The 11,872-nt window shown below is 34.8% G+C and overlaps 3 protein-coding genes across 3 annotated transcripts; 1 reads left to right on the top strand and 2 right to left on the bottom strand.

Annotated features, from left to right (window-relative positions):
- Positions 1-221: 221 nt before the first annotated feature.
- LOC111482746 (COX assembly mitochondrial protein 2 homolog) lies at positions 222-1,848 on the bottom strand. The gene is made up of 4 exons (XM_023128680.1): positions 1,767-1,848; positions 1,385-1,454; positions 794-898; positions 222-696 (listed from the first exon to the last, which is right to left on the bottom strand). The coding sequence occupies exons 2-4, from the start codon at positions 1,427-1,429 to the stop codon at positions 610-612; spliced, it is 237 nt and encodes a 78-aa protein (XP_022984448.1). The 5' UTR covers positions 1,430-1,454; positions 1,767-1,848; the 3' UTR covers positions 222-609.
- A 166-nt stretch (positions 1,849-2,014) lies between these two features.
- On the top strand, positions 2,015-4,407 carry LOC111485902 (pentatricopeptide repeat-containing protein At1g10270-like). The gene is made up of 2 exons (XM_023132881.1): positions 2,015-4,241; positions 4,323-4,407. Exon 1 carries the CDS (start codon positions 2,103-2,105, stop codon positions 4,047-4,049), a length of 1,947 nt encoding a protein of 648 aa, XP_022988649.1. The 5' UTR covers positions 2,015-2,102; the 3' UTR covers positions 4,050-4,241; positions 4,323-4,407.
- Positions 4,408-4,534: 127 nt separating this feature from the next.
- Positions 4,535-7,790, bottom strand: LOC111485918. The gene is made up of 2 exons (XM_023132886.1): positions 6,483-7,790; positions 4,535-5,519 (listed from the first exon to the last, which is right to left on the bottom strand). The coding sequence occupies exons 1-2, from the start codon at positions 7,023-7,025 to the stop codon at positions 4,878-4,880; spliced, it is 1,185 nt and encodes a 394-aa protein (XP_022988654.1). The 5' UTR covers positions 7,026-7,790; the 3' UTR covers positions 4,535-4,877.
- Between the last annotated feature and the right edge of the window lie 4,082 nt (positions 7,791-11,872).

Genomic DNA, 11,872 nt, shown 5'->3' with positions numbered 1-11,872 from the left:
GATAGCAAGAGATCTTTTTTAGTAAGAGCACTACAGCAAAGATTTTTAGCCAGATTTAAAACAGATTCATGATGTAATAGAGTTTCAAAGAAAAGAAACCTTATAGGCAAGAAGGGGAAAATCTTTTAATATTTCAATGATCAAATTACCAACATAAGTATTGCAAAATGGATTAAACATAGAGAAAAGATTACCTCAGACGATTCTTGAGAAATTGTATGCAAGGGGCAAATCTTTCGCATTCGTCTCGACACAATTATAGCTGGAGATCAGAAATATGTCAACTAAACATGATTAAGATTATATTTATGGCCAGTTTTCAAGCATACAAAGTATATTCCCATATGAGAACAGCCTTATAAATATTGAATTTCACAACCCAAACTGCAGTTTTGCTCGACACCAGCTTCACAATCTACAAGTTTTGTGTTGGAACTAAAATTTCTCTCTTCCACACTCTGGAGTGTCATTCAAAGTCCTCAACCATTGAAACTGGCAACAAATTTCTAGATTTCTGTAATGAATTTACACATCTTCCCAATCTCGATGTCTTATTAGTTAAATGTTTCGTCTTGAAACACTTTCCATGAGTGCCATATCCTAACTACTTCATAAAGCGTTTTCCTTTCTTAAAGCATCTAGCCTTTCCTTCATTTTTTTACTCTGCTCAAAGTTTGCCTTTCGTTTCAGAGCTTTCTGTGAAAAGAAATAGAAAGTGTCATTTGAGATGGAAAAAGGAGCAGGTCTACAAAAGAAACGAAGGAAAACTAGAATGTAGAAACACAAAACTCACTTCCTGCCTGAAACATCGATCAAGCTTAATTTTGAGATCTGTGCATTCACCCAAAAATTTTGCAATGGGATGGTCTAGATGACACTTCTGAAACTCCTCAATAATCTGTACAAGTGATGGAAAGAGGAGAGCAGGAAAATTATAGTTTTTAAAAACTGGTTTCCGGTAACTAAATCACATAACAGTAGGGAATTTTGGGCTTTAGTAAACTACTGGAAGATTTCCTTGCTCTAACTCGACCTCTAACTCTATACAACATTTGGTTGTTAAGAAACCCAAAAGATTTGAATAACTTAACAAACACGGTTCAACTAATTACAACTCCAGACTCATCATTTGAATTCCATCAGCATAAAACTGAATGAGATGTCAATTGTTCAGCCCTTCATTAAATAGAGGTGACTTGAATTCATCATTAGAATGGGTGTGCGAATTCAAGAAGGGTACCTGGAGTTCAAGCTAAGATTTTCTTTCTTGAAAGGATACAGCATAATAAAAAAAATCGAAAGTGAAATGAAGGTCACGTCCAACCATCTCGAGGAATTCAACTATATATATATATATATTAAGAAAACATAGTTTCGAACTCACTTCAGCACACATCGGGTGCTTATGCAAAGTTAGAGGAGGATGCATATTCACTTGCGAAATCCGCAGCAACCTGCAACAAGGTAGTTCATATAAAACCCAAAATCGTCTTCAGAAACCAAACAATCATTGCATCGATTTCATTTCAGAGAGAAGAGAATGGATGCGTCTGTTTAAGATTCCGATTCAAACTATTATCTAAGCAAATCCATTAGCGGTTATACAATTTCAATCGAAATATAGGGTTTTCATATCCACTTCCGGAGAATCACTACGATTATTTTTGGCCATAGAATCAGTGCTATTTTAGAACTGACGATCTACAAAAACGCATATGAATTAAATCGATGAATAAGAAGAAGATTCAAATCAAGAAACCCCCAACCTGTGAAAAGCATGAAAAATCTGATCCCGAATTGAGAACGGCCAGCTTTCGTTCTATGTCTACAAAAATATTAGAAACCATATATATATATGTATAATATATATATATAATGTTACAGATTTAAAAAGAAATATTTTTTATAAAGAAAATATATAATTATATATTTTATATATTTCGGTAATTACTATTTATGAAATTAAATAAAATCCTAAACATAAAATGGCAGTTGTCTTTTTCGATATGTACAGAAATGTCCCAAACCCCTGATTCTCTGTTTTCTAGGGTTTAACAGTTCATCTTCTTCATCGTCCCTCTGCTCTCTCTCGCCGTAGAATCATGTCACTATACCGCCTCCTCCTCCGCTCTCTCCGCCGCACTTCAACCTCGCCATCGCATTCTCGAGCTCTGAGCATTGGTCCTCTGAGCCAAAATCTGCAGACCCCGATTCTTCCGTCCTCGCAAAGCTCTTCTCTTATCTCGCTTCTCCATGCCCGCTCATTTGCTTTTTCCTCTGCCGAAGAAGCTGCTGCCGAAAGACGCCGTAGAAAGCGCCGTCTTCGTATCGAACCCCCTCTCCACGCTCTTCGCCGCGACAACTATCCGCCCACTCAGCGTGATCCTAATTCTCCTCGTCTTCCTGACTCCACTTCCGCTCTTGTGGGGCCTCGTCTGAGCCTTCACAATCGTGTTCAATCCCTAATTCGTGCCGGTGATCTTGATGCGGCTTCTGCTGTCGCTCGCCACTCTGTGTTCTCAAACACGCGGCCCACGGTTTTCACTTGTAACGCTATTATTGCTGCCATGTATCGGGCCAAGAGGTATGGTGATGCGATTGCACTGTTTCAGTTCTTCTTTAACCAGTCGAATATAGTTCCCAATGTTGTGTCGTATAATAATTTGATTAATGCTCATTGCGATGAGGGTCGTGTTGATGTGGGTCTTGAGATTTATCGCCATATTATTGCAAATGCTCCATTTAGTCCTTCGGCGGTAACTTATCGGCATTTGACCAAGGGATTGATTGATTCTGGGAGGATTGGGGAGGCTGTGGATCTTCTGCGGGAAATGTTGAATAAAGGGCATGGGGCTGATTCGTTGGTTTATAATAATTTGATTTCCGGGTTTCTAAATTTGGAGAATTTGGAGAAGGCGAATGAACTGTTTGATGAGTTGAAGGAGAGATGTTTGGTCTATGATGGAGTTGTGAATGCTACGTTCATGGATTGGTTCTTTAACAGGGGGAAAGAAAAGGAGGCCATGGAATCGTACAAGTCATTGCTTGATAGGCAATTCAAGATGATTCCAGCCACTTGCAATGTGCTGTTGGAGGTTTTGCTTAAGCATGGGAAGAAAACGGAGGCTTGGACCTTATTTGATCAGATGTTGGATAATCACACTCCTCCAAATTTCCAAGCAGTCAATTCAGATACGTTTAACATAATGGTTAATGAGTGCTTTAAGCTTGGTAAGTTCTCAGAGGCAGTAGAGACTTTCCGGAAGGTGGGAACTCAGCCAAAGTCGAGGCCTTTTGCGATGGACGTTGCAGGGTATAACAATATTATTGTAAGGTTTTGTGAGCATGGAATGATGGGAGATGCAGAGTCTTTCTTTGCTGAGCTTTGCTCGAAGTCCTTGTCCCCTGATGTCCCAACTCATAGGACATTGATCGAAGCTTATTTAAAGCTTGAGCAGATTGATGATGTATTGAAAGTTTTCAACAGAATGGTCGATGTCGGCTTGAGAGTCGTCGCTAGCTTCGGAAACAGGGTATTCGGTGAATTGATTAAGAATGGCAAGGCAGTTGAATGTGCTCAGATTTTAACAAAAATGGGAGAGAGGGATCCTAAACCAGATCCCACATGCTATGACGTGGTGATCAGAGGGCTATGTAATGAAGGTGCTCTCGATGCTAGTCGGATGTTGCTTGACCAGGTAATGAGGTACGGTATTGGCCTCACTCCCTCACTTCAGGAATTTTTTAAAGAGGTATTTGTAAAGGCTGGTCGGAATGAAGAGATTGAAAGACTGCTAATGATGAACAGAGGGGGGCATGCCCCTTATCGCTCCCCTTCTGGATCCCCAAGAATTTCACAATCGCAGGTCCCTCACGTTAGAGGAAGTTATGGCCCTTCATCACCTCAAATGACAGGCCCTAACTATTTTCAATCAGGATCAGTCCAAATGACAAGACCACAACAGCCATCATCAGATCCACCGCCCTCAATGGAAGAACAGCAGCAGCATTCACAACCCCCCCAAATGGCTGGGCAGGCAGTAGCTTGATTCTTTGCTTCCCAGGTTATTGGAGGATGATATTGTCAAATTTTGACTTTGAGTTCAACGCAATACTGCGATGAATTACATACCACCTCTTTGTGCCACTTGTCCTCTTATTCAAGCTTTCTTGTTAGTGCGAGGATTTTGCAATATCCATGGTGACTGCCTGAGATATTATGTGTTTACCTATATATTAAGGTAGATTCCCTTGTTAGACTATTTAAACTCACAAATTTATCGATAATATTTTGACTCACAATCATTTGAATATCATTACAGATCTGTAACAATGGAATATCCTCGGAATGCAGTGCATAGTTTCTACTCCCGAACTATAATGGGAGAATCTAAGAACACATTCTTACATCTATGTCGTTTTTTATGCTGTTTGGTAAAAAGCAAGTGAACATCAATCAAGCTCATAAAAAATAAAATGGAGTAGATATCAAATCTTCCATAGTAGTATCAGTCGATCAGGCTCAATCACCAACTCGCCCGTCTATACAAATCTTGTTAAACAAGAGATGAGAAATTTAGATAGAGCAAATGAGCAACGAATAAAATAAAAATAAAAATAAATTACTACACTACATTTTTCCTTCTTTGAAGGATTCAGTTCTTGCAGGAGTATCTCTCAAAAGGGGAACTCATATCTCTTAACAAAAATCTATACATTTGAACCAAAACTGAATCATTCTTCCACCAATGTAGATGGGCATCTATAACAAAATGTGCCACCAAAGCCTAGGAACTTGGTCGATCCATCCCTCCACCCCACCCAAAAGAGAAAAAAAGAAAAAGAACAACAGATGTGTCTGCTTTAAACTAGAATGTTCAAAAATTCATTACTGATGAGGTCAGGTTAAGCAAGGTCTCCAGGGTAGATGGAGCGAACTTTCGAGCAAAGAGGTAACAAACAGAAGTCGTCTCGGAATTATATAGGCACTCTGTCCCATTATTTCTTATAGATTCTATAAAACTCTCAGTGACGTTAGCTGGTTCGTACATTGCAGGATGTGGGCCTCCCATCGACCAATCGACCCATGTCACCGTGCGATTTGAGTTCAGAGAACCATGAAACATGTTCAAGTAAGTAGGGATATAGTGCTCATCTGGGTAGCAAGCAGGCTTGCAGAAATTCTTAAACAGAGTGTAGTATCTGGTATCTGCAACAATATAAACGGCTAGGCCACGGCTGATTTCAAACCACTGGGACCCTTTCCTCCAATGCTGTAGCTTAATATCTGGAAGCATTTTGCGACTATAGCGACCACGCCCGTACCTGGTCGGTTCATCATATGATTCTACAAAACTGTGGGCAGAGTTTATCAGATATTTGTAGACTGTTTGAAAGTTGTACACTGGGATACAGCTCTCAGAAAGCAGAACAAAACGTTCATTTGAATAGTCGAGCAGGGCATTTGCTAGAAGGCGCCTCTCGGCATCAGCAAGTGATACTGAGCCCCAAGAAACATACTGCAAAAATGAAATGACCTTCTTCTTAATAGAATTATGCGAGTAACTTGATCAAACTTTGGAGAATTTGGAAGCAATGCTGAAATTTTCTATTCTAGAATGATAAAACATTGAGGTAAAGTAGTTGTGTAATCAAAGCCAGCCACCATAGCAGAAGTTAGCAGAGTCCAAATACATTCTCTAGTCCATTTTTCAACAGTTCCAAAGAGCCAAAGTTCTAAACATGCCATACTAGAAACATTATTTCAAAGGCTTCAATAATTTTGCACGTATGGATCTCAATACATGCAAGAGAACGTACATTATTTTTGAGGTTTGTATTCCATATTATCTATGTCACTCTATCAATTAGTATCCACTGTTTACTTCTAATTTGCCTTTCAAAAGAAATGTACAGGATTCACAAAGGCATCACAAAGATGAAGAGGTAGAGAAACCACTTAACAAGTAAAGCTAGTTGATCTACCATTACTGAACATGAAAAGCTAGGATGAAGTTTCTTTTAGAACGGATAGCCAAAACTGCAGATTTGCCTCAACAATCTTTTAGAAGGGATTTTCATCTAGAGTTTACAGCAGTTTGACATGGCAGACAAAAGAATCATCGCATCAAACCCTTCAGTCTTGAGTTAATCATGCACTAATGCTTTCCTTTTGATATCATGAACGGTAAATATTTTTATCAGACAAGGTTTAGTGTTCTAAAGCTCAATAAGATTTAGAAACCATGACCAAACGGATGAACTTAAGTTTAGGCCTATCAACTCTAGCATAGCTTTATTTCCTCAACCAAAAGGTCAAGAGGTTTAAACCAAACATGTTATCTATAATTTCAGATTGATGTATCTAATCACTTGTAGTCTATAAATTTGGCACGTTTTGCAGACATTGATTATACTAAACATGGCAGCAACAATGTAGAATCGCATAATATCAGTACACAGGTTGAAAAAGGAGGAAAAACCTGGCTGGGAATTTGGCGTCTGTAGAAAGCAGAGCTGCTGGTCACATTTAGCTCGTAGCCTGGTAGGGCATGTACATAAATAGAAAACAACTTCTCATGACCAGAAAAGAACCTCTCCCATAATGGCAGCATGGGCAGTGGTCCTCTGGTTAAGAACATGAAGGCCACTTTTGGTATCCTTTTGAAGGGATAGTAATCCTCTTTCTTTGACACCATTGAAGCTCTCCAGAAGAGCTCATCGTCAGACATGGTATGGGTCAAATTCTCTGGATGGATGAATAAATGGAAACTTGAACACTCCCTTCCCTTACACATGTCTGAACCACTACAGTTCTCTTCCACCAGAGTATTAGGAACAGAAAAATGATTGATTAGAGAGTAAAGCTCATTCTGTGAGGTGAAGTATCTGCTAATGTGTGAAGTTGTTGCTAATCCAATGACAACTCCAGCCACAAAAACAACCAAAAATGACAGAATCTGCATCAGTTTGAGCAAACCAGGGTGCTTCTCTCCTTCATCCTTGTCCACCCTACACCGCGGCATTGCTGTTGAGGCCCCAAAAACCGAAAATACAAAGAAGACGTTTCAGTTTCCCAGTTTGATCCTCAAATCCTACTCAACCGCACCTAAAACGCATAAAGACACAATCCAGCACCCAGTTTCTTGGATTGATCAATGGGGAGATTGATGAACTGAGGAAAATCTACCAGAGTTCAGGCATTCGAGGGAACCCCAAGGGAAGAATCGTAATGTAAAAGCTTTGTGGTCAGCCAAGAAACTACCCAAAAACAACAAACAGCGGGACGTGATCCTTCCCAAAATGGGCATAAAATGCGGAAACAACAGAGCAGGAAAAATCAAGAACACAAACGAAAAACCTCAAGAACAATGGGTTTGAATCTGCAGAAAAGGATCGAGCAGCAAGCGATCTGAAAACGAAAAACAGAGGCAATTGGAGGGAGATGAAGAAGTTAGAATCGCATTTAAAAGAGATGGGAAACTCAAAAACGCATCATTATCGAAACATAGTGAAATTGAGAGGGGTGGGGTTGGTGGGCACACTGAGATTTGGGGGAAGAAGCCAAATGAAAATTGAAAATAAGAGATAGAAAGTGAGATGTTGGTCTCTCGGAAGTGGGTCTCGACACGGACAGAAACGGGTTCGAATTATTTTAATTTCTAGCGGAATTTTATGAACAGTTTCTTTAATGATTTTGGAAGGAAAAGATTGTGACGTGCGAAACGAGAGCGCTCTTATCGGCGGGTGGTGCCGAATCCGACGGCACCTCTTTCCACATGAGAAGCCAAACCAACAGCTAAGAATATAATACAATTTTCTCTATGCTATTTTCTAAGCTAAACCATGTGTCTCATTTAATATCATCCCACATACATACATACATACACGTCGCTAATCAATTATTACATCAAAAAATAATACATTTTATCTACACCTTGGAGCATAACATTAAAACATCACCTCTTTCTTTTTTTGGTCAAATATTCAAATTTATATGCCTACCTTTATTGTACTTAAATTGAATACATCTTTCTGTTAAAAACCTGCCTATAAATCAAAAACACATTCAATTAATGTCCATCTAACCTAGTTCAAATTTATAACTTTTTATGTTGAATATGTTCAGTAACCTATTTAGACTTACGAAACTACGCATGTCTATTTGGTCCATATACTCTTTTTAAATTTTCAAATCTACGAACATTCATAAATTCAAAATTTATGGTCTTACTGTACATTCAATTTTATATCTAATAGATCAATTATTTTTTTTTTTAATTTGTACGCGAGATCTATTTACCTAAAATTAAAAATTCAAGGATTAAATTTACCAAAACTCAACAATTTAGGTACTAAATTTATAATTTAATGTTTGAAATATAATAGAGAAAGAAATTTATGTAATTTATTATGAAATTAAATTAAATTAAATGCACAAATTTATTAGTTTCTTTTTTTTTTTTTTTTTTTTTTGTNGGAGGGAGGTATTTTAACTTCTAATTTATTTGCAATAATAATTGACATATATTTTTTTTACATAAAAAAGAAAAAAAGAAAAAGAAGTAAATATTTGTATATTTGTTTTTCCTTGTAAACATATTAATATAGTAGGATTTATTAAAAGATCAATCCAACTATAAAACATTGGGCCATGGATCTTTCCTCTTGGGCCAACAATACTGAAGCCCAAATAACGTAATATTCTTATTTGGGCCATTTTCTGCCCAACTCAATGACGAGAGCCGAGTCGAGGATTAGTAAATGAATTTGAATAATGCAACTGACGTGGCTATTACTACGTTGATTGGGAAATAAAAGTCAATTTTTATTATTTAGAAATTATTATTATATTTAATTCGAGTAAAAAAAACTTGAATGTTAAAAAATTAAATAGAGTATTTTAAAGTATATACAGCCAAATAATATATCAATTATTATTTATTGATGATCTGTTACATCAGATCGGGAGCTAAAAGAAAAAAAAAAAAAAAAAAAAAAAAGAAATGAAAAATCATGTGGCAGGCAGCCCCTAATGTTTTGACATATTTGATTTAGTTAATAATTATTATTATTTTCTTTTTTGAGAAGGAACATACAAATTTGTTCTTATTATTTTTTTGTCAATAATAATATTAATAATGAGGACAATACATGGGGCGGCTCCGATCCAAACGACAAAGTCTTGCAATCATTTATAGCGGTTCTAATTTATTATAATTATTCTCGTTTTATTTATGTAAGTTTTTTTAATAATGAAAAAACTAAAATGGATCACGTATATAGACACACCCCACATTTATTATATACTAATTTGGTATGTTTAAAAAATAATGGAATATATATAATATTCTTAATAAGGATAAATTTGAAAAATAATAAATTACATTAATTATGTAATAAAAATTAATTCATAACATTTTTCATTTATTTATTAAATAAAAATATAAAAAGTCGAAATAATTATGGAACATTTTTTGAATGGAGAGAAAATATATGTTAATTTAATATATTATCATCTATTAGAGTTTATATGACTTTTTTTAATATAAATTTATTTTTTAACATTTAAAAATTAAATTAAATTAATATATCAAGTACCGACATAACGTTAGAAAATAAGTAAAAGAAAACCTTTACTTTTGTAAAGTTGACAAATTCCCTAATATATGGATAAAAGAAAGAGTGAGTTATTCTCATGCCACTTGTACCTTAGAAATAAATTTATTTAAAAATTTTGAGATTTTAAAATAAAGTAACAAAAAAAAAAAAAAAAAACAAGAATTTACGTGGAGAATTTCAAAACTACGAGAAACTTTAGAATCTGTATCTATTTTTCGAGATAGAACAACTCATTAATTTTCAAACAAGGTTTTGATTGCATAAATGCTATGAGAAGCAAGAAAGTCCCACAATACCCATCTCTTAGCCTATTTTCTCCACAAATTCAAACTCCAATAATTCAACAATCCTTCGCTCGATGATTTTGTTGGATTCGTTTGTTCAATCATAAGGTTCATTTTAGGCTCGTAATTGTTTTGAATAATTTTTTGAGACATTAGTTATTTGATAGATGTAAGTATTGTATAGGGATCTCGTCCTTTTATGTATTGATTTTTTTTCTTAAACATTGTTATCGACGAATGTTCATAAATACATTGCAAACATAATACTAATATAATTGAAACAAAAAACAAACGATACTTGATCTGCCTAATAAACATATTGTCTAAGTACGGAACCTAACTAACAATACTTGATTTCATAGCCTCCTCAGTAACACGATCACCTATACATAAGGTTATTGGCTTTACTTATAAAAATATTAGATTTAGAATGAGTATTTAAAAATAATTCATAAGTGACTCTATTATTAGGGTCAAAAAATGCAGTGAAACCTATTTTTCAGGATTGTTTCTTAAGTTCCACTGGAAACCAATGAAAAAAAGGAGCGGGCAGAATATTGTAGTGTACGCATATATACCTAACAAATTGTAGAAGTAATCCATGCTTGTGATATTTAACATGCTTAGATCTAAAATTTTAAAATCATGATACAATGTTTTGATGCACATAATACTTTTCATATTCATCCATATTTTATACATACTTGTTATATACAATGTGTCATAATATCTCATCCACCATAACATAAATATAACCATATTATAAATATATATAATTAATAAACTAAAAGCGTGATGAGGTTGAGAGTGGGAATTATGTTGTGGATAAAGTCGGGCCCCACCCATGGTCCATTGACGTCCTTGTCGTCTTTACATTTAATTATAAAGCTTTAATGCATTTGTTTTCAAAATCACGTCCATCTGCCATTTTTTAGCTTTTCAGTTGAATTTCAGAGAGATCGAATCATACATCTTTAAATTATAATTAATATTTTATTCAAATATATATATATATATATATATTTATTTATTTATTTATTTATTGAAGTAAACTTATTATACAAGATTCTTAAAAACTCATTTATAGTATGATGTAATATATTCTGCCACACATTTTATAGATACATTTTTGTATGTTTTTTTAGTGAATAATTTATTTATGTTTAAATTTTATTCTCTAAAGTTGTCTGATTATTTTATTTTAGTTCCAAATATTAGACTACTTTTTTTTTATTCCCTAAACTTTTGTGTTTATTTATTTATTTATTTTTTAATCAAAGCTTTCGAGATAAAATTGAAAAAAGAATTAAGAGGTTTTTAGTTAAACGAGACAAAAAAAACTTAATTCCTACTCTATAACCTAACGGTTTGCCTTTAAATAGACTCCCAAGACTCAAATACTTACTACATCATGGATCAAAACAAAAAGACAAAAATACCCTCTTTAATATATCATGCAAAGGATAAAATTGGAAAGTAATAAAGTTATATCAAAATTATTATATAAAATATGAATAATAATTTGATGTCCTCGATGTCGATACTTCATATCACTAGCTAAGAGCGTCGAGATGCTACACCTTCTATCATAGTTATCAAAATATTTTGGGACATCATCAAGACACTATCCAACTTCGGATAATTCATTTAGAGAAGTTTTAACCTAAAGCAAACTTTATGACTCGTGAGCTTGGACGAAAGTTTCGAAGTCTATGGAAGAGATGCTCATGCTCACATTACCTATTTGCATCCTAAGAAATAAGAAAATTTTCAATAAGTCATCTAATATAGAATTGTTCCAAAAAAACACGCTTAGAGAATTGCATTTTAGTTGCAATCTTCTTTAAATTACTATCTTAGTCGGTATTACTCTTTTGTCATCAACTTTTTTATTTGTTCTCTTGTGTGTATTTTATTTGTTCTCTTGTGTGTATTAACATTGGCATAAATTCGAATAAAATATAAAT

The sequence above is a fragment of the Cucurbita maxima genome, unplaced genomic scaffold (assembly GCF_002738345.1).
Source record: "Cucurbita maxima cultivar Rimu unplaced genomic scaffold, Cmax_1.0 Cma_Scf00001, whole genome shotgun sequence".
Lineage (NCBI taxonomy): Eukaryota > Viridiplantae > Streptophyta > Magnoliopsida > Cucurbitales > Cucurbitaceae > Cucurbita > Cucurbita maxima.
This window is presented reverse-complemented; position numbering and strand designations above follow the sequence as displayed.